Source organism: Psammomys obesus, unplaced genomic scaffold, assembly GCF_907164565.1.
Source record: "Psammomys obesus unplaced genomic scaffold, mPsaObe1.curated_primary_1811, whole genome shotgun sequence".
NCBI classification, from domain to species: domain Eukaryota; kingdom Metazoa; phylum Chordata; class Mammalia; order Rodentia; family Muridae; genus Psammomys; species Psammomys obesus.
The window spans coordinates 555245-577148 of record NW_026596443.1 but is presented as its reverse complement, the minus strand read 5'-3'; the positions used below and the strand labels follow the sequence as shown (position 1 = coordinate 577148).

Genomic DNA, 21904 nt, shown 5'->3' with positions numbered 1-21904 from the left:
TCCGGGCAGTCGAGGATTACAGGCTGTAGTAGCTTTCACACATAGTTTAACACCAAGCACGATGAAATGGAGCTTTTAAAGGATTTACATTTTTTAATTGTTTTTATTTTGTGATGTACTCATACACACATGTATATGTTTGGGTGGGTACACAGCATGAGTACGGAAGTCAGAGGACAGCTTGTGGAATCAGTTCTCACCCCCCACATTGTGGGTGGACAGCCTTTACCTACTGAGCTGTGTTGCCAGCCTAATGGTGGTTTTTAATTAGCTACCAGAAAACACTGTGGTTGATGAACTGGCATTTAGAAAAAGCCAACACTTAATTCTTAACACAGACTGAGTTATATAGATTTGTGAAGTCTTGGGCTGTCTAAACCTGTACAGCCTTAAAGCAATTAGCCTTATCCCCTTTGTTTCTTGAGTTCCACTTCTAACAACAACCCCATCACCCACTCAGTGAAGTCAGGAAAGGCAGAGTCACTCATTTGTGGAGGCTTTTCGAAGGCTTTTTGCCATGCAGGACTTACTGCCCCTCATTTATAACAGGTCTCAAGTATTTTTAATACCATGGTATTAAAGGACGCAAGCTAAGCGCTTAGCATGGGGCAATCGAGTCCCATTTTTAAGAAACGACTTTGCTTTTCTTTTGTTCTCAATCAGTGTCCAATTAGAAAGCACATCATAAACAAAACTAGAAAAAAGCCAGGAATTGTGACCTGTGACAGAGCGCTCAGGATCGCTTGCTTGGGCAATTTGTGCTTCAAACTATGCTTCTTGTTGCAGTCTTGGTTAACAGTAACTTCCTCCTTCTCCATGTGTTTGGGAAACTGGACCAGCCTTTCCAGAGAACAGTCTAATGCCAGAGAGGAAAGGGCACTGTGGCACAACAGCTCAGGGTAGGTTTTTGCTGCTTTTTTTTTTTTTTTTTTTGGTGGTAGTAGAGGCACACTTCGGTAGATCCATCGACATTTATTACAGGGAACAGCTGTCTGTTGTTTCCCCGGCTTCCCAAAAATAACCTTCCAAAGAGCTCTCATCAATTTCAAGTGACATTAGACAATTGCCTAGAGGGAACACACATATGGAAGACAAATATTCAAATGGAATCCAACTGGGTGATTAATCCACTCACCCCTTCACATGTTTTACCCCTTCACATGGCTGTCTGAAGGCTGTGCAATCAGGCTGGTTACTTAAGCTGGCTGAAGATCACCCAAGGGTTACCATGGATGACTGCTCCTTCTCTGCCTGTCAGATATTATGGTAATCATAATACTGACAGTGTGACATCAGCAGCATGCCCCCACCCCAAGCAACATTGATGGGGAAATTAGATGGTGGATTTGAGCTAACTTCAAACAGAAGGAGGCACTGGACAGCTTCAGAGGTAGAGTGTCAAGGTGAAAATTTGAAAAGGCTGGAAGAAGTCACCATTGTACACAGGGGGTGAGGAGCTGCAGGTGACTAAAGGGTGCCAAGAAACGGGGAGGAGAAAAGAAGCCAAACAAATGCCAGCATCAAGGTCACCAACAAAGACCCACAGGGGAATAGGAACATGGATCCACATTGGATTGGATCTACATGAAGGATTCTTCTATCAAGAAAATAAGAATCGTTCCAGTGGTGTTTGGCGCAATGTGGAGTGGTGAGGGTAGCGACGTCACACGCCTTTGATCCCAGAGGCAGAGGCAGATGGATCTCTGTGAGTTTAAGGCCAGCCTGGTCTACAGAGTGAGTTCCAGGACAGCCAAGGCTACACAGATAGAAACGCTGTCCCAAAAAACAAAAAGCAAAAACAAAACAAAAGAATTATCAGGGGCTAGTAAGATGGGTCAGCAGGTGGCTCAGTGAGTAAAGATACTTCTTGTCACTAAGCTTGAGATCCATTCCGAGGACTCACAAGATACAAAGAACCAACACTCAAAAGTTATTCTCCTCCAACCTCCCTACCCACACTGTGGCATGCAAGTGTCCACACATGCACAGACAACAGATAAATGTTGGTTTGTTTTTTGTTTTTGTTTTTGTTTTTTTATTAAAAGAAAGAAAAGAAGAATCAGGATGGAGGACAAGTACTAACCATATAGAAGTCTCATGGTTTGGGCCTCTTTAAAGCACGTTCATGTCTCATTCCATTCTCTGGATACTGGCAACACAGCTGAGATATATGTTATCATTACTTTGTAAAACGTAGATCTTATTGTAGCTTTATTTTAAGGAAATATCCGTCATACTAGTAGCTGGAGTCTTTCAAAAAAACAAAAAAACAAAAAAAAAAAAAAAACTGTGATTTTCAAAACAATTATGCAAGACAAAATGTAAGTGAGAGAAAACACAGTGTGTTCATTAAACAGGGAAAGGGGAGCCATCTGAAACACTTTAAAGGAAGCAGAAGAGGCGGCCTGCCTAAGGTCCAACCCCAGCTTTATCCCTTACCATCTATAGGTGATGAGTCCCTGCTTTATCTGCAGTGGCAATGACAGCAGGAACTCTTCACATGCAACTGACAAGAGGCCTGGAATTAAAATACATGAAGCACTTGGCATCCAGTAAATCCTACATATTCTATTAGTGAGCCCTGGCCTCCGAATGTCTCCTCCCCCAGAGCCTCCATTCCACTTACACTTCCTATGTAGTCCTATAACTTCAGCCTTGCAGGCTCTGGGAGAGTGGAGCACCTTGGGGTGGATGACTATGGAGGCTGTCTGAGTGCTACCAGACTCTGACTCCAAAGTTTCGAATAGAGCACCAGTTTCCAAACATGTAATGTGATCATTTATCAACATCCAAACACTGGATTCACCAGACAAAGACTTAGAAAATTGACATGTTTGTTTCCATCAAAGCAAATAAATGATAGGCTTGCCTTATTAGGCTGTGGAAGCATTTTGTTTACATGGCCGGAATTGCTTTCAACAGAAATCAGCCAGTAGGTGGAATCGCTTCCATTTTAAACAGTGTGACTGTTGGAATGAGACGGGCATTTTTTGAGATATTTTCTTGGTCAAACCCCTGGAATTTGAAACCAGCGGGGTTAAGAAATTATCATCTCAGACGACGTTGGCCACAATGTGTGGGCTGAGTTCCCTGTTCGGTGTTTGTCTTCAGACAGACCATCCTGTATGAAAGTATCCTCTGGAAGCTCCCCTCATGCATATGCATGGTGCTATTGTCAGCATTGTTCCATCTGAGAATTCCTGTGCCCTGTGAAATCCTGAACATTTGGCATCAGTGTGCTCAGCCTTTCTGTCAGGCTTATCTGTGTGGTCCTGGGCATCAGCTTGTTGTTTTCATTCTCTCCATAGCTGAGAAGACATTCTATCCCATTCTTGAGGCAAGTTTAATTGCCAATCGACTAGGTATTCAATATGATAAGGTATCTAAATCCTGAGAGTTTCCTCCTTTCATTAAAATGTAGATCCAATTTCTCTTCCTTTAATGCCACATGCTGTTATTAAACTAAAATAATGGAAATAGTAAAAGCCAGATGCCACTTCAGTCTCAGATTTGAGATGGGGCACAATTTCCTGTCCTTAAACTTAATCTGCCAGTTATTTACTAACCCCATCCTTCGGAAGAAAACGCTATTTAAATGTAAATGCAATTTACATAGGGAAGCAGATAGGAGATCCCCAGTTTCAATTGCCAACAACCATTTGCAAAAGGGGAAATCAGCCAAAGCAAAGACCAGCAGCTGTCAGTCTCAGGTTGAGTCATTCACCGTCTCAGCTCTGCTCCCAAAGCCACCTGCCACAGAGATTCAGCTACAAGGCAAAGGGGTTACAACAGCCCTTACCTTGGGTATTTCAAGCTGAATTAGCCACTCCTCCAGGGATGCTGGGTGAGTTTGGGATTTGATGAGCAAAGCATGTTGCCATCACTTTTGAAGGCCAGAACTGAAGCATTTCTCTCAACAGTTATCAACCATTCCATATAGTAGAACTGGCATGACGCTTGTCTTAAATCAAGGAAAAGAAAAGGAGACTTAAAAAAGAAAAAAAAAAGCAAGACTATTATTGAAGAGCTCAGTATCTCTGTTAAGAGAGAGGGAAAAAAATACAGATCATTAAAAGAAAATAAGGTAAGTGCAAATAGGAAAGCCCCTAAGTGTCATTCTGGCTGAGACTTCCAGAAAGAGTGTGCTTTGTAACAATGGGCCCTGGTGACAGCCAGGAGGGTGGTGAGTGAGAAGAAAAAAAAAACAGTCTCGGGGGCAACTGCGGGAGACCTTCTGGGCTAAATGAAGGGGCTTTAATTTTTAGGCACATTTAGAAGTTTCTAAGTGGGATACGGCTCTAATGTCCCATTTAGATTAAATAGGGGTTGACAATGAGTGAAGGCTGAGTGGGTAAAAAAGATCTAGAAGCTACTTGAGGGGACATTATGGTCAGCCTAGAAAAGGGTGACCCGGGACAGGACACCTGAAGGGAGGTCTCTTCTGCTCTCTTGGATAGGTGCCACCTGTTGCTACCCCTTGTCTCAGAATGAGCCATTCCCAGTGTGGTCTACACAGCCCTACACTTCAGAGGTGAGTTTGCACAAGTCTGCTCAACCTTGATTACGCCCTACTTGAAAGCAGCAATGGGTAACCCCATTTGGTCTCTCCTATTTGGCTCTGGGATTAATTACACCTTCTAGACAAGTTTGCCTTTCTAATTAATCTTTCTTAGGCTAATATTAAAATTAACTAATAGTCTTGGAGCCCATGCCAACTGAGCAAGGAAGAGGACCAGAGGAGAGCAGGAGGAAGGAAATTCACCTTGGATCAACACAGATGTTCAGGAGATGCTGGCAGGGGCCTCTGTGGTTACAGACTCCTGCCTTTAAGCAGCAGAAGCATCTGGAATCATGGTGTGGCTGAAGGTGGGATGGGAGTAAGGCAGTTTCTGTTCCCAGGGAGCCACCTGTACCAAGGAAACAATTTAAAATATGGCTGACCACAATGTTGAAGGCCAGAGGGGACTTCCATTAAGACACATGGGGAGGGTATGAAACAAAAGAGAAAGTCACTTAACAGCCACTGGATAAACACAACAGCAAGTACACTTTTAACAAAGCCTGTACTGGGGTTACAAAGACAAGGCAGCTCACGGGTTAATAACACTTGCTGCTCTTTCAGAGAACTGGGTTTGCCTCCCAGCACCAACACAGAGACTCAAAAACATCTGTAACTTCAGTCTCAGGGAATTCAAAGTTCAATTCTGACCTCCAAGGGCACCAGGAAAAACAAATAGACATAAAAATAAAATAAAAACTTTTTTTTTTTTTTTTTTTTTTGAGACAGGGTTGATCTGCGCAGACTCGGCTGTCCTGACTTGCTTTGTAAACCAGGCTGGCCTCAAATTCATAGAGATCCACCTGCCTCTGCCTCCCTAAGTACTGAGATTTAGGCATGTGCCACCATGCCCAGCTAAATAAATATGTCTTAAAGGTGTCCAGAGGAAGCTGCACAAACCATTCAGACACCAGTCTCAGTCGGATATAGATGGTTTATTGAACCACACACCTCAAGATCAGAGAGACAGAGGTGGACTCAGAAGCCAAACCATGACATTGAGTGTTTCTCAGAGTTAGCTTATAAAGGCAAAAACTGAAATTAGCTCATATAGGGATGTGGACAGTAGAACAGGGTTGTCAACTCTGACTCAAGTTATTTTTGTTAAGTAGACAACTAGTTCTAGCTAACCCGGCAGCTGGAGCCAGCTGTGGTTTATGATTGGGGAATTTCTAGGAACAAGACCATAGAGTTTCTCATTGAACATAAACATGGTTTATAGTCACCCTGACCTTGTACAAATATTCTTTCATGTCAGCAAGGAGCTGAGATGATGTGGCTGGTAGGCCTAAAACAAAAATGGCTATAGTTATGCCAAAAAGGAGCAGGCATCAACAAAAGCATGCCTTTTTTTTTTTCTTTTAGTAAATCAAATCAGTAAATTCTTCTAACATGAAACCAGATGTGAGTGAGCTTCCCTAGTGATTTTTCTTTTCTTTTTTTCTCTTTTGGTTGATTTTAGTTAGTTAGTTTGTTTGTTTGTTCTGTTTGGTTTTCGAGACAGGGTTTCTCTGTGTGGCCCTAGCTGTCCTGAAACTCCCTCTGTAGACCAGGCTGGCCTTGAACTCAGAGATCCACCTGCCTCTGCCTCCCAAGTGCTGGGATTAAAGGCGTGCACAGCTATACCCTGCTTTCTTCTAGTGTTTTTGAAGCTGAGTTTACTAACTGAAGTTGTCAGATATGATGGAAGGGCAGTGGGTTCAGAGGAGCAGTGCCCAGCAACTCCACTGTCACTGCTTTGCATGCTGGGCTCAACAACAACAAAAAGGCTTCTTTTGAATATATTTTTATTAATTCTTTGAGAATATCATGAGAACATGCAAGGCTTTTGATCATGTTCACCCCTAACTCCTCCTAGATCCTCTATCCTGGCCCCTCCACTCCTTCCTTCTTACCTGCCCCCCCTTTTTTAACCCACTGGGTCTAATGTGTGCTGCCTGTATATTCACAAGGGTGGGGTCCACTAGAGCATGGTTGATGTATCAGGGGTCACACTTTTTTTTTTCCTTAACTTTATTTTATGTGCATTAGTGTGGAGATGTCAGATCCCTTGGAATGGGCATCACAAACAGCTGTGAGCTGCCATGTGAGTGCTGGGAATTGAACCCCGGTCCTTTGGAAGAGCGGACAGTGCTCTTAACCACTGAGCCATCTCTCCAGCCCGGGGCTACACTCTTAAAGAAAACTGACTACCCCAAAAGTCATCTGCTGTGAACAGCTACTCAGCGAAGGGTGGGACCTCTTGAGCCTGTCCCCCTCTCTGTTGGAATGTTGATCAGCTTAATCTTCTGCAGGCAACCACAGCTGCTGGGAGTTTATAAGTGGTCCCCTCCTGTCTAGAACACATTTTTCTTCTGGTCCTCCCCAGCCTCTGTCTCTCTCCGTCTTTCCAACTCCTTTTCCACAATGGACCCTGAGCTCTGGGAGAAGGGTGCATGATAGCGATGTTCCACTGTGGCAGAGCACTCCATAGACACTGGAACACTTTCAGTTGTAAGTGCACAAAGATATCATCAACCTCAGATATCATTCATTCCTCAGGTGTCCACCTTGCTTTTGATTTTGTTTGTTTTGTTTTCATGTAGCTCTAGCCGTCCAAAACTAAGCCTGCCTCAAATCTACAAAGATGGGCCTGCCTCTGCCTGCCAAGCACTGGGATTACAGGTAAGCATCACCACATCTGGATGTTTTGTTTTCTATTTCTATGTGAGTCTCTTTTGTTTTTGTTTGGGTCTCTTATTAGCTCACTGAATATGCTAGGGTGGCTGGCCAATGAACCCCAGAGTTTCTATATCCCAGCACTGGGATTACAAGCACACACATGTACCACCACCCCACTTATAGAATGTGGGTTCTGGGGATCAAACTCAGTTCCTCACAAACTCTCTTTTCAATCCTCTTATTAGGCAGGGTCTCACACTGTAGCCCAGACTAGCCTGAAAATCACAATCTAGCCCAGCTGCTTTCAAGCTCACGACAGTCTTCTCTTTCTTGTGTATGTTTATGGGGGTGGGGGAGGCTGTGTTTGTGTGTGCATGTATTCATGTGAGTGTGTGCGCACATAAGTGCAGGCACATGTGTATGTGTGTGGAGGTCAGCAGATGCTGCCAGGGGTTTTCTGGGGATTCTGAGAAAGAGTGTCAGAAGTCGTATCTTGTCACATTATTTATTTATTTTTGTTTGTGTTGTGTGTGAATGTTTTGTCTGCATGCTTCCCATAGAGGCCAGAAGAGGATGTTTGGGATGGTTGCACACTACCATGAAGGGCTGGGAGCCAAACCCAGGTCCTCTGCAAGAGTGTAAAGCATGAAGCTATCCCTCTAGCCCCTCTTCACTTTATTTTTCGAGACAGGGTTTCTCTGGCTAGTCCTGGCTGTCTTGAAACTCACTCTGTACACCAGGCTGGCCTTAAATTCACTTTTTTTTTTTTTGTAAATAGTCTCTCCCTGAATCTAGAGGTCGCCAATTCAGCCAGTCTGGATGGTCAATGGGGTCCAAGAATCCTCTTGTCTAGGCCTCCCCAGTGCTGGGACATCAGACACAAGCAGCTTCACATGGGTGCTGGGGATTCAAACTCAGGTTCTTACACTTGCACAGCCTTCTGCCAAGCCCTGCTTCATTTATTTTGTTTATGGTGCTTTGTCTATATGTATATCTTGCCAGAAGAAGCCATTAAATCATCTGCAATGGAGTTACAGACAGTTGAGTGGCCATACAGGTTCTGAGACTCAAACCCTGGTCTCTCCAGCTCCCTACTTTGTTTTTTTTTTTTTTTGAGACAGGGTATCCTGTCCTGAACTTCTTGATTATCTTGTTCAACCTCCTTAGTGCTGCAGTCAGGTGCTATCATGCTGGCCTTTATTATTGTGGTGGTGGTGGTTGTTGTTGTTTTGTTTTCCAAGACAGGGTTTCACTGTGTAGGCCTGACTGTCCTGGAACTCCCTCTGTAGAGCAGGCTGGCCTTGAACTCTAAGATCCCACTGCCTCTGCCTCCTGAGTGTTGGGATTAAAGACGTGCACCACCACCACCCAGCTACATGCTGGCATTTTTTTAAGGACAGATTTTATGAGGAAGAAGTCCACTAAAGTGTCCCCTGCCATTCTGTGGCACTGCTCATGCTGCTGCCCTATTACATCAAGAGGACAAAAATGCAAAGAATTAGAGGAAACAGGCCTTTGCTGGGAGGCTATGTGTAGGTCTGGGCTAGACAGAAGTCTAGTGTCAGAACATCTGTTCCAACTCATTCTGTGACCTGCATAGCGAACAGGTTTATTAGAAGAGAGAGAGAGAGAAAAAAAAAAGTGGCCTGTAAAGATAGTTGGAATGTGGAATGTTAAAGAGGCAGAGACCCCACAACCCAACCCAAATGGGAGATCAGTGGCAAGAAGTGCCTGTCCCAGGAATCGGCTCCCGTGTTCTCTTAGCCTGCTTTCTAGCTATTAACTGTCCTTGCTGCACCTTGCTCCAGAAGGACATTTTTCTCAGCTGTCTATTTAGGTGTTTGTTGGGGGAGGGGGCATTTCGGGTCATTGTCTGAGAATGAATCCTGGACAGCAGGAGTCTGCTGCTCTCACTCCACTGCCTGTCATCTGTCACGGAGCCAGAACAGCCTGCAGCTAGGCCTCGGACTGCCTAATGAAGACAGAGAGGTGGCTCTGACTGTGCACAGGTGTCGCTTCCCTCTTAATGGAGGTGACATTCCGAAGCACTACTCATTACAGAGCAGACATTGGACAGGGCTGGGACACATATTGATGGCAGCAGGGCCAGCCAGCGTCTGTCTCAAATCCCATTGCCCCTGAACAGTGAGTGAGAGAGACAAGCACCCTGAGAATGTCAAATCCACAGGCCCCTCTCTTTGTAGAGAAAAATGAATTCTCGACAGGCCTGACATTGAGGAGCAAGTCATTCTTTCTGCTGCTTGCTGACCCAAGGTTCCTTAGCCTTAGGCTCACCTGGTGCTGGCCAGCCCATATAGAATTCTTCAGCTTGTGCCCTCCTAGGAAGGGCTAATAAGGCCAGTGGTGGTGGGGTATGTCTGGTCCTCAACTTCAGGCTTCAATATAGAGGCTCTGATGGCTTTCTTGGACGTGTTTATGGACCCACGTTGTACCTAGGAGAGTAGGGCTGCAGAAAACGTACAGGTGGGAGTGCTGTCAGGGACCAGGGCCACTTGGACAAGAACAGAGGAAGTGAAAACTGGACAGTTTCCTCTTGTCCTTGCAGACATTAGGACAGGAACAGCCTGCTCACCACATTGGAAACACAGGAACTGAGTGTCCGCAGCTCCCAGAGCCAAGAGCAAAGTGGCGAAAAGAAGAGCAGGTACATGGCAAGCACACTCCCCTCCAAACCCGGGACGCCACCCTCCCTTGGTACGAGGCTCTGCGCACGCGCATTAGGCCGCCCCCGCACAGCTTGGTTTTAAACTCGTGGCAGACGGAACTCGACTTAAAAATAACTATTTTGACAGTTGCGATGTAAATATGTTAGTGACGCGTGGGGCTGTTTTTCCTTCGAGCTTTCCCCATCCCCAGGGCCAATCCTAGCCCGCGTTCCGCTGAGGCGGAGATGACGAGAGCGCCGCCTGAAGGATACTCAGCGCACTGCAGCGGAAAAATTCCCTTTCAACATACCACCTTGTGGTTGGGGGCAAATGTATTTATCTACTATGTCTTGTCTTTACCCTACCAAAAGAAGTTGTCTAGCTACTTTCTTTTTTGTTGTTTTGAGATGAATCTTGCTATTTATCACAGGCTGCCCTTGAATTCACAGTACTTCTGTATCAGCCTTCCCAATGGGATTAACAGACGTACACAGCCATTCCCACACCTGTACCTGTCTTGCTGTCTTCAGTTCTGTTTGACTTGTCCTTACTGAGTCTCTGCTCTACACTCAGCACTGTTGCAGTGGAACATGTGAGAGACACCAAGGACACACCGGCCATTTGTAATTCCAATTCTCAGTTACCGTATCTTGAACACCTACCTGCCCGGGGCCAGGCACTAAACTAGAAAAGCACCTGAGCATGTTACCTGGTCTAATCCTCACAAAAACTCAAGTGTGCCTTCTACAGGTGGCTAGCAGAAGTGTGGGGCATGGAGTGACTTCAGCAGGCTGTGGCAACTAGAACACTGACGTGGGAGCCTGGGTCTAGTCTTGTCCCCTTAACCCATCTTGTGAAGGCAAGTCACCGTTTCTGCAGATAGGAACTGAGGTCTAGCTGGCCACAGTGCTTCATCTAAGATAAAGCCACGACTATCAAGGACATTTTGAGAGTGACAACCTGCTCTTTCTCCCTTTCTTTCCACAGACAATAGGAGGAAAAGAGGGAAAAGTGGATGATAGTCTTGCAATTTGCAAATTGTCTCTTACAAAGAAGGGTAAGTGAAAGAAAGGAAGGAGGGCTGGAGAGTAAGCAAGTGTGTGTTGGAGTATTTGTGGTCCAGCCAGGTACACTTCTGAGACACAGCATGTTTGTGCTCAGTGCCCATGATTGAGTGTGGCCTATACCTCCTGCCCCTACCAGACATGTTCTATGCCCTTACCTTTATTTTTTGTTTCTGGATATTTGTCTGTGCCTGTTTGTCCTATGAGCCCTATGTTCATGCATGTGTCTGAGGAAGCCAGAAGGTGTTGGATCCCCTGGAACTGGAATTGCAAGCAGTTGCAAGCTGCCTTATGTAGGGAGGGAACTGAACCCAGATCCTCTGCAGGAGCCGCAAGTGCTCTTAACCACTATGCCACCTCCCCAGACAGAACCCAAAACCCCAGTTCTTGGGTTCTTGCTAGCAAAACCTGTCCCAAGAGAGTGAATCTCTGATGCACTCGCTAGCACTATGGAATAAATGCCTGTTAGTCACTCAGCATTCACCTCCCTCCAGGATCCTAACCCCATGTGATCAGAGCTCTATGTTAAAGCAGTAACGAGATGCCAGGAGTCAGACTTTGGAAGAGGACAGAAACTTGGGAACCATAAGACCCACTTGTGACAGAAGAGGCTCCCACAGCCTGATGGCAAGACCATGGTGGATTTTGCCTCTGCATACAGCCACCAAGGCTCAGCTCTGAGTCCATGGCCTCTGAGAAGTCTTTCCTGGCTCTCAAGCCCTGGAGCACTTTGCTTGAACCCTGCCTAGAGGATCTTGGATTCCTTGAGCCTTGTCATGTTGCTTTTTGTCATACTGTGAGTTCCTAAGGAGTGGGGGCACTGGCTGACTTGCTGTTTGGCTCCGCAGAGCTCTGCTCAGGGTCAGGACTCAATATGACTTAATGAGCTCAGTGGACAATAGCACACATTCCTTCAAGCTAAAAGCCTGAAAGCGCAGATACAGACAGCAGAAGGGCTGGGACAGGCATCCAAGCTGGCTCCTGAACCACAGGTACAGGATGCTGCCTGTCCCAGGCAAGCCTGTGAACACTTTGTGCCAGGTGTTAAGGAAGCTCAGCTGGGAGAAGAGAGCCACCCTGGCCACGAGCAGTCAGTCCACCGCTATCTATATAAACTGCACATCACTGATATGTTCTTATTCTTTCCACAGTGAAATGAGCTAATTCAAAACAAGTTAAGGTATATAAGTGCAGGTTTATTAAGGGAAGCCCTCAGAGGGTTCACTGGTCTCAAAGAATAGGGCCAGAGAAGTTGCCATGCAGGGGGAGACAGGAAAGTGCCTGCACAGAGAGGAAAAAAAGGGGGGGGGGAGACCAAAATGTCTGCATTAGTGAAGCCCAGCCCCTGGGCTGGAAAGTTCAGGGTAGAGGGTAGGTATGTCAGCCACACCCTGTACAGGTAGGGACTGAGGGACCCTAGGAGAACCTTGAAGCCAGGTCTGCTTTGGGTCAAAAGGCACCTTAGCTGCTTGTCCCAGGTCTGAAGCTCAACAACCACCTGTAATCCTCAACCTTCAAGAAGCTCAAACAGGAGGATCAAATGTTTGAGGTCAGCCCGGGCAAAAGAATAAGTCCCAGGAGCTGGAGAGATGGTTCAGTGATTAAGAGCACTGCCTGTTCTTCCAAAGGACCCGGGTTCAATTCTGAGCGCCCACATGGCAGCCGTGGGCTGTCTGTAATGCCAATTCCAAGGGATCTGAGACATTCACACTCATGCACATTAAATAAATAAATAAAAATCTTCAAAACTCAGTATTAAAAAAAAAATGTGTCCCCCAGCTGGCCCGAGCAATAGGGTCTGGATACCCTAGTTAATCAGTTCATGTGCAGCTGCTACATAACCTGCCTTAAACAATTCTTACTTACAGGAGGCTGACAGCTCAGGCTCTCTGTCCTTTCTCTGGGCCCCCATTTCTTCACAATAAGTAGAATCTCTGCACTGCCCCCTTAACCCAAGTGGAGCCGAGATGGAATATTTCTTTTTTAGAGCTCTACTGATATATAATTCATACTACCTGGTAATCTTTGTTCCAAATGTGACTCCATCTTTCTTTCCTTGCAAGACAATCATGCATCCGGTCAATAGTTCTGAGAAGCCCAAGTAAAGATCTTTGTACGTCGTGATGAGATCATAGTGCAGTTCTAAACCATTGCCCTTTTCCAGCACCAGCCAGTTTGACCCACTAGTTCCCTGAGATGCTAGGAGGCAGGCATTCCCTCAGTTTACGGAGCACAAATGGGGCTCAGAGCACCAGGGCCTTAGGTATCCCCCAGGCCTCATCAACTGTGTACACACTCCTGACTACCCAGCTCCATCTCCCTCCTCTCAGATCGGTGGGAACACATTTGGCTTCTGCTGCAGCACATTATTGTGTGAAATCAACATGGATGCCCCACACGCCTTGACAACATAATTCACTTGCTGCAAAGGGACGTAATAAAGTGTGTTTATTACAGCAATTATCAGAGCAGAATCTGCCAGCATGCTTTTTGGTGTCGACCAAAAAAGTGCTTACTCCAGATGCATAGATTTCGGAAATTGTGCAACTAGAGCCAGAATAAAACGAGCCTTAGTAAATGGGCCTCAGTCACCCTAGGAAAATGAACCATTCAGGAGTCAAGTCAGCTGAAGCAGAGGTTAACAAGATGTAGATTGCTGTCTGCTGGGTTAAGATCTGTTTCCAGGCTCAAGGTGTTGGGGGATATACATAGAATGTATCCGATAATCCAGCCACCCCACATGCTGAGTTCATATCTCACTGATCAACATAGGTGCAAATAGATGGAGACCATTAGCACCGGTATTCTCAGAGATTTTCTGCCACTGTGGTGGAATTCAGGACATGGGAAGACAAAGGCAGGGCCATGGAGAAAGGGCAGAAGGAACATTTGAGAATGCCTTTCACTAAAAGCTGCCTTCCAAGAACATAATTATGCTAGAGATGCAGCTCAGCAGGAAAGCATTTGTCTAGTAGTTCTGAGGCCTTGGGTTCATCCCCAGCACCTTGCAGGGGTATGGAGGCGGCGATTCTTTAAGCTCCTGAAGGGAATATGGCTAAACTGGAGGGAGTCTGCTTTCTAGCCTGAGGAAGACATGCTGTCTTGCTATGGGGGTAGAATGGTTAGACTAAGTCGTAAGTGCGTTTGTCCTAGCTCTTTGGTAGAGAGATAGAAGGGAAGTAGTTTAAATTCAACAGCAACACCAAGTTATCTGACTGCTAGCCAGTCATGCAGAGTTCCAACAGGACAATCTGCAGAACATTGGGTGTTCCCGAGAGAGGCGCATCTTGGCTCACTGGGGAGACAGCCTGAGCAGTAGATCCTTTCTACTTTCTCTACAGCAGTTACTCAGGTTGATCATCGTTCTGACCTCTCAGAAAACACAAAACTGACTAAGCCAGCAAACCAGGTCCCTCTGGTTAAGGGAGGTCTTAAATGTGTACACCTTTCCCCTCATTATTCCTTTCCCTCCTCAGGCCTCTATGAGAAGGGATGAGGGCAGAAGGCAGCTGGGCTCTCTGGAACAGAGAAAGTCAGAGCTTTGCGCATCATGAACAACAGGATAAAAATAGCAGCGTTGCCATGGCAAGGGAGGCTGGGAGAGTCCTGAGGATATGTCTAGGTCCTGCCATCTCCCCTGTTGGCATTCCTCCCACCCCTCAGATGGAATACAGGAATGAACTGAGGGAGAAGGCTGCCCCAGAAGGGAAGGGAGCTGACCAGAAGCCCACTAGGAACACCCTTGAATTTCAGACCCTGGGTGTTTCTGCCGAGACCCAGATTAGCCAAGTTACAGGGCTCTGACTTCTGAAGTGTTTTCTTTGGTATAAAGCTGCTCGGGGCAGCTTCCTTGTAGATAGTGTGTTCTCTGCCCTTCCTCGTGAAAAGTCAAGGTTTGTGCTTCCTCTTCATCTGATGTTCTGATGGGTTCTCACAGCAATCTAGAGAAGGGGCCTAGGCAGCAACCCTAGCAGAGTGCGCACAGACTACTCCTGAGCTGGCCCCGGGGACCAGCAATTTGTTCTGACAAGCCAGGCATCCTGGTCTTGGATTGTTTATGTTGAAGGTATGTTTGTGCTGGGAACAGGAGATGGTGGTGATTATCTAGCATTGTTCCTCATTGTGTACTGAAGATATAGCAGGCTCATTTCTAGAAAAGGCTGTGATTCTTGAGGTGCTGTCAGCCCAATCACTTGCTCGGCATAACCACAACGTTCAGGATGAAAGATGGACTTCCTAGAGCAGCAACTAGGACACTGCTGAACACAGCAGTCCAGACTTTCCCAGCGAAGGCCTGTCTTTGAGCTTGGGAACCAAGGGTTCAATTCCGAGTTTCAACCATGTCTGGCTAAATCCAATACAAGTTACCGTTCATGCCAGTCAGAGAGGGCAGGTGTGGGACTCATCCTTGGGAGGGAGGAAACAGCTTCTGCTGTCAGGAGTCAGCGAAGAATGAATGCCAGGGGAAGAGGAAAGCTGTACTACCCCACACAGAAAGCACTGGTGCCTCCCACCCACCCACTGCTGTGCAAATCCCACCTGAGGAATGGAGGAGGATGGCTCCATCATCTTAGAGATGGGCAATGGGCAGCTGCACAAAGTGAACCCAAGCAGGAGTTAGGCCCTTCTGAATCTGTTCAGCAACCGTGCCATAGAAGAGCAGAAAGATGGCAGCTGTTATGGCTTAGACAGGGACCAGAGTCAGAGTGAAGGCCACAGACTTACTCCCTTTAGCTAGAAGGGAGAAGTATCCCAGCCTTCACTAGAGGAACATTCTAGAAGCTCTACCTAGGGCTTTCTTTCATATTCCATCAACTTCTCAGATCTGCCTGTTACTCCAGCCCACCTTTTCCCCAAGCTGTCCTCAGAACACATCCCCTGGAGGAATAGGGAACCTGATATCCCACAAAGACCTGGACTCAGAGGCCATCAATGCAATCCCCTTTATAGCTGAAGAAACCAGTCCCAGAAATAAGGCCTGATTCACTCAAGGTCACAAGATCATTGGCTCTCAAACAGCGCTAAGACTCCAGAAGACCTGCTCTTGGCTCAGGGCTTCTTGCATCTCATATGCTTATTTTAGTTAAATTATTGCTTCTTATTTTCTTCTAAAAATTAATGATTTCTCTATATTTCTGTGGATTCATATATTACATTCAAAATGCCAGCCTCCCTTAGGAGTGGAGAAAGGAAATGACATTCTAATTAACTATCTTCAACCTAAGACAAGAAGCCCTTGGGGGATCCTGGGCCAGGGTCTTAGAAGACACTCAAATCCCAAGGACCCCAAGAGATGGAATTCCTATCTAAGTAGGGAACGCAGAGCTCCACTCTCTAAGGATGAGTGCTGTGCTACAAGAATGGAAGGTGTACACATCCTCCTCACCCTAAGAGCACAGGGCCACCTCAGCAGAGTCTAAAAAGACTTTGGGCTGGCCTTTGCTCCTGCAGAGTGAAGGGAACTTTAAACAGAAAATACAAAAATTGAACCCAGCCAGGAGCAGAATTAGGAACAGGTTTCCAGCTACTTCCCAGATACTGAGAGGAACAGACCCCCCCATCTCCCTGAGGAAACAAGTCAAAATAAAATAAGAGTGTATGTTTGCAAGCTGCTACTATTCTGCCTCCTGTGTCTACTGCAGCGGGTCTACTACACCTTATACTGAATGAAGGGAGCAAGGACGACGGGTCTGCAAGCAGGTGGGGAGGGGGGAGCTACACTCAAAAAATCTTGAACCACTCTGTTCCTAAAGCTGGGGCTCAAGATATCCAGTGTCTCTACCACACCAAGGGCACTCTTGTGAGGGAAGCAGCTCTCTGCCAACTCCTGGAGCTGTCTCCCAGCCAAAGGCTGTGAAGTGAGCACAAGAGAGCTACCCATCCCAGACCTCCATCCTCTGACCTGTCCCTGGGTGAGCCTCTGTGGTTGGGATATAACACCCAAAGCCTGCCTCTTGCCTCTTAGCGATGCGGATATGATTTCATCCTCCAGTTCCAGAGAGGCTTCTCTGATTGCAGCTTTGAAGGCTTCAGCTAGCAACACTCAGGCAGGGATCTCTTGGCTTCTGTAGCACAATATCCCCGAAAAGCTTTTTTGCCATCTCTGCCTCACCCAAGGCCTCCACCATCTAAGTGGACAAAGAAACTGGAAAGTTTGTTTTGTTCCTTGTAACACCACTGGCCTTTACTGTAGAAGCTTGCTATTTCCCTGAGGAAAGGATTTGTTTATGAGTCTTTGAATATAAAAGAAAGTAACAGACAGTAGGTGGTTCAGGTGGGAAGGCAGAAGCAAAAAGCCAGTGGAGAATAGAGAAGCCTCATGGGCTGGGCTCTACCAAGACAACCTTGATCCCAGCAAATCTGCAGAAAGCCCAAGAAATACCCTTGACCAGGATTAACAGCCTTTCCTGTGTGCTCGGAGGGGCCCTCACTGAGTTCAGACCTTCCACCATCTTGGAGACTGACGTCCTGCCAGGACTTTATCTGTTCTGTCCCTGGCAGTGGGAATGTGACTCCTTTCTGTATGGAAGTGTTAGTTCCAGTGAGGAGGGTGGCAGGCTATCGAACCAGAAACTGCATAAAGGTTGTTTTCTGCTAATAGTTTGTTCTTAATTCCCAGCTCTACCTCTAGCACCCAAGAGATCCAGGAACAATAATAAAGGGAGGGAAGGAGAGTGAAGGAAGGAGAAAGGAAAGAGGGGGAAGAAAAATGCTTTTTCGTTTGCTTCTGAACTCCTAGAAATGGGCATAGGGCATAAGATCCTGAAGCAAGAGGTTGACAGCAGGCTGGGAAGATTATGCCCACATAATGCCCTCTCCAGTTTCCCAAAGAGAGGAGGGACCAAAGTGGGGAGAAATGAAAATAATGTGGGAGTGGTGTGGCCTAGCTGGGGACAGTCCCTGAGGGGCTTAGTGCCTGGGGAAAGGCCTCCCCATACCTGTCTGTTGTCAAGGAAATAAGGGCTTCATAGAACTGGTCGGTCAGGGCTAGAACTGAGGGAAGCCTGACCTGTGACACACAGAAGAGCCACTCACTGTCTGACCTCTCAAATGTCTTAACTGTGCCCTCTGCCTCAGTCCTGGCCCACAAGGATGCAAGGAAGGGGCTCAGACCCTGAGGCTCCATCTTGTGCTTGATGGGTGTCTCATACATCAAACCCTCCAAGGTTTGCAAGAGCAGCTACTTTGCTTCCTCTCTCAAGGCCCCATAAGCTTGATGGGAGGGTTACCCTGAGAAGAGCCTAGGAGCCTCATTCCTTGGTCCCAGGGAGGCTGCCCAGTCTCCAGAAGGCAAGTGGCAGATCCTGGGAATCCTCTTGTGTAGCTGAGATCTCTCTCCAGGAGCACAAAAGATTGGAAGCTAATATGGATGGGCACAAGAAGGCTTAAGAGGCCAACATCTTCAAATTAGTCAGGTGCCAGTTAAGTGAAGGTGGAAGATACATGCACTGAGCTCCACAGCAGTGAGCAGCCTCAGGATCCACTGGGAGTTGACAAGGGGGCCCTGTTTCTGCTCACACCACCGTTTCCCGCTCTCTGTGAACTTCTTCCTTCTTCCTCTTCATCTTGCAGAAGCCGTGAAGACCACAGAAACAGGCGAAAGTGAACTGGGGCATGCCCTGGGCCAGATGGGGGAATGCTCACCAGATATCTGTAGGGAAAGGCAGGGTAGAAGAATGGGAGAAAAGCAAGAGAGAGAAGCAAGCTGGGGTTATCATTCTCAGAACCCTCAGGTCTCCCTGAGGCTGCTGCCTGTCGAGGGAAGGAGTTCCATCACAAATCCACAGCTTTTCATTTTCTGTGTGGAACTGATATCACACCTAAGAGAAAGTCCAGCTGCTATCTGTGATGTCCCAAGCCTTCTGCCTTACCTCATCCCCACACAGCTGCAGCTGGGGAACAGGAAGTCAGCAGGCCTAAAACAATCCCTAGACGTGTCATTTCATGCAGGTTTCCGGATCAGGTGTGGGTGGCTTGTTCACTTGATTCTCGAGGTCACACATCCAACATCCACACATCCAGATGAAGGACTTTACAGACTGAAGGGGCCTCTACTTAGACATCTGGAATGGGGTCCCAGAGTCTGTCCTTCTCTAACAATCCCAAGCTGTCTGAAACACTTAAGGAACTCTATAAGGGACAATCACAAGGTAGCACACAACTCCTCTAATGCTGGCCTGGTCACGTAGAAAACAGACTGTGAGGAGGGGGCCTTCGGCCAATAGGATTTGTACTGCATAAAGGGCCAGGAAGATGTGCACCCCTCCCCCAACCCAGGTGAGGCCCAATGAGAGAAGGACGGTGGTCCGGCTAGGGCAGAGAGTTTGGAACAATGAAGTACAAGGCATGCCCTATCTCCAGCAGAAATGACAGTTGGTGCCACGCCCCACTCAAGGCACCCGTGATGTGGCTCCCCTGTGGCCTGAAGAACCTGCTATGACCCATGTGACGACTGTTTGGACAGGCCCTGAGGAACTCCCTCAGGATAAATGTCCAATGTGCTTTTCCTGCACGGCTGAATGTCTGCTAAGGAGCTGGTCCCATCAGGATCCACCCCCAGTTCTTGGTAATACATCCAATCACTGTAATAGGGAGACTGCATTTCCACTGACCAGCTGGATGGGCAGGAGGCCAGCTTGAGTCAGCATGGGTAGGAAGGCAGGCTGCTATTTAATAACCTGCTTTCCAGCACCACTTACACACCCACTCTGGTGGAATATATATAGTGAGCAGAGAGCAGTCTCTGGGATATATATAGATAAAACCGAGACACAACTACTATATTTCTAGATCTATCTACCACAGCAATCTCTGTATCCCTCTCACGACAAACCTGTCGTAGGGTGGTGTCCATGCTAGGGCCTATTCTTGACTCTGAAGTGGGCTTACGGTCATCCTGGGAAGTAGCTATATCTCTCTGGACCTTCGGTTCCTTTTTTTCTGTATACCAGGACTCGGGCCAAGGTTTGACATTTAGAGACCATGTATTCCCTTAGAAATACATGGGTACTGAGAGCCCTAGCTGGAGCCAGAAGAGAGAGAGAGCTGGTGGAGTCCTTTGTCATCAGTAACTGTAATGCACACACTCCATGCTGGGGTGTATGTGAAGGGTACATCCAGAAAGTATACTCAAGTCGCCAGGAGGAAAAACAACAATGGTCACCATGACAAAGGGTACCACAAGGCTGCCTGGGGGAAGAAACCTGCTTTTGGCAAGAGCTTATTCTATCCCGGCCCTACACCAAGGAGTAGTCTCGCAGGCTCTTAGACACAGGACAGATACCAAGAGCCTCTTTCCTCCTCATCCTCCTTCCCCTTGATGTCTGATCCTGCCAGTCCTTAGGGGATAAGCTTCCTAGCCTCCCTCTTGGAGAAAGTTGGGGCAGGTGTAGGAGGAACCAGGGTTCATCTGGTACAGAAAAGAAGCATTGAAAGAAGTTCCTCAGGAGCTGGGCTGCTACAATGCTGCTTAGTGGGAATCCTGAGTCCTTTGCTGCCAAAGGCATCAAGAACAAGGCAGAGAACCACCAGTTCTTGACTCTCAAGTTCTCCCGCTGCTTGTTACCCTGCTAGGGGTTTCATACAGGGTTCAACTCCAAACCCTGGAAGCCTGGGCACAAAGACCACTGGACCCAGTCCCCAAAGTGGGAAAGGCACTGGGCAGAGAATTCCATGTCACTGTGCCTGAGTGGCCTCATTTCTTCTCTCCAGAGGTCCCACCAACAGGGACCTGAGAGCACTGCTGCTAAATCTCTGCAACAGTGGTTGTGCTCTAGTGGGCATGCACTCCCTTCCCTGGCTGCATCCTCCACACTTGGCAACACGGGCTGGAGGCGGCCTGGAGATGTCAGATCCCAAGACCTCTCTACTGGGTCATATAGACCCTGGAATATTCCCCTCATCTCTGCTCCAGTAGGAGTCCCCAGCCTGGACTCACTTAAGCCACTGTTCAAGACTGGGTAAGGAATGGAAAAACAGCACTTGAAAACTCCAAAGGAAGGGGCTGGTACTGCCAATGCTCCTATTGTCCGCCCCCACCTGGCTCTTTCCAGCTCAGTACAGGATGGTCTGGGGTCTAATGGCCAAGATGTCCCTCTGCCAAGCCCCTTCATGGGAACCATGCAGAAGAGATGATAAGCCACAGAACATCTCTCCTGGCACAACCTACAGATTCCCAGCCTCACTTCTCACCCCTGCCTGTTCTTGGCCTTCGCCCCACATTCCCTTGCTTAGCCACACTTTCCTCTGACCCTCCTACCTCAAGGCAAAGTTAGGGAGCTGGGAGAACCTGAACACAGAGGAACCAAGGAGGAAGTCAAGGTTTCAGGCTGGTAGACCTCAAATTCCTCAGTATCTCTAGAATTTTGGCAATGTACCCCTACATCCAGGTGGCTGGTAAGGGGACATAAGAGACTCAAGTATTGGGACAAGCCAGGAATCTCTGACAATTGTTTCTCCCACCCCAAACCCCTCACATCCTAAAGCAAGAGCTAACACACTTCCAGCAAGACCCACCCCAGGTAACCAGAAATGACTCTAGGAGGAGGGGTGCCCTCAGTCCTGGGGAAACAATGCAGAACCCCCCCTCCCGGTGCCCTCCGCACCCGAGCCTCAGTAATTAAAATATGAATTCACCTTCCCTCCCTGAGCCAGTCATCCCTGCAAAGGGAAGCAGCTGCAGCTTAGGAGACCGGATTTGGGGATTAGCTCGGGCGGTGCAGCAGACACACCAGGAGAAAGAATTCAAAAGGAAGGGGGTGAACTGGGTTTTCTCCCACTTCCTCCCTCTCCCTTCCCCAGCCATCTCTGAGCTTCACACCCACCCCTTCCCCCAAAGCCTGGCCTCCAGGTTTCTGGGAACTGTAGTCTGTCAGGCAGTGTTGATAAACAGGCAGACCTGGGGTGGGTGGTGGCACAAACTACAGATCCCAGGACCTCTTTCCAAGGCTGCCATC

The 21904-nt window shown here is 47.4% G+C and overlaps 2 protein-coding genes across 3 annotated transcripts in view; both read right to left on the bottom strand.

Moving 5' to 3' along the window:
- The window catches only part of Lemd1 (LEM domain containing 1), a 41835-nt gene extending 32288 nt beyond the window's left edge, over nt 1-9547 (bottom strand). The window contains exons 1-4 of one of the 2 annotated variants that reach the window (XM_055598149.1): nt 9515-9547; nt 4763-4907; nt 3800-3961; nt 2084-2250 (exon numbers count right to left, since the gene is read on the bottom strand). In XM_055598149.1, the coding sequence (XP_055454124.1) occupies nt 2084-2099 (16 nt within the window). In that variant the 5' untranslated portion in view covers nt 2100-2250; nt 3800-3961; nt 4763-4907; nt 9515-9547. Of the gene's footprint in view, nt 1-719; nt 857-2083; nt 2251-3799; nt 3962-4762; nt 4908-9514 lie in introns of those variants that run through there. The other variant, XM_055598150.1, reaches the window with a different exon arrangement.
- An 8615-nt stretch (nt 9548-18162) lies between these two features.
- Blacat1 (BLACAT1 overlapping LEMD1 locus) lies at nt 18163-21655 on the bottom strand. The gene is made up of 2 exons (XM_055598189.1): nt 21585-21655; nt 18163-18600 (listed from the first exon to the last, which is right to left on the bottom strand). Exon 2 carries the CDS (start codon nt 18563-18565, stop codon nt 18464-18466), a length of 102 nt encoding a protein of 33 aa, XP_055454164.1. The 5' UTR covers nt 18566-18600; nt 21585-21655; the 3' UTR covers nt 18163-18463.
- Between the last annotated feature and the right edge of the window lie 249 nt (nt 21656-21904).

What these genes read in the sequence shown, in the direction of transcription:
- Blacat1 (XM_055598189.1), bottom strand. Translation starts at nt 18,565, where the DNA reads ATGCCCCAGTTCACTTTCGCCTGTTTCTGTGGTCTTCACGGCTTCTGC.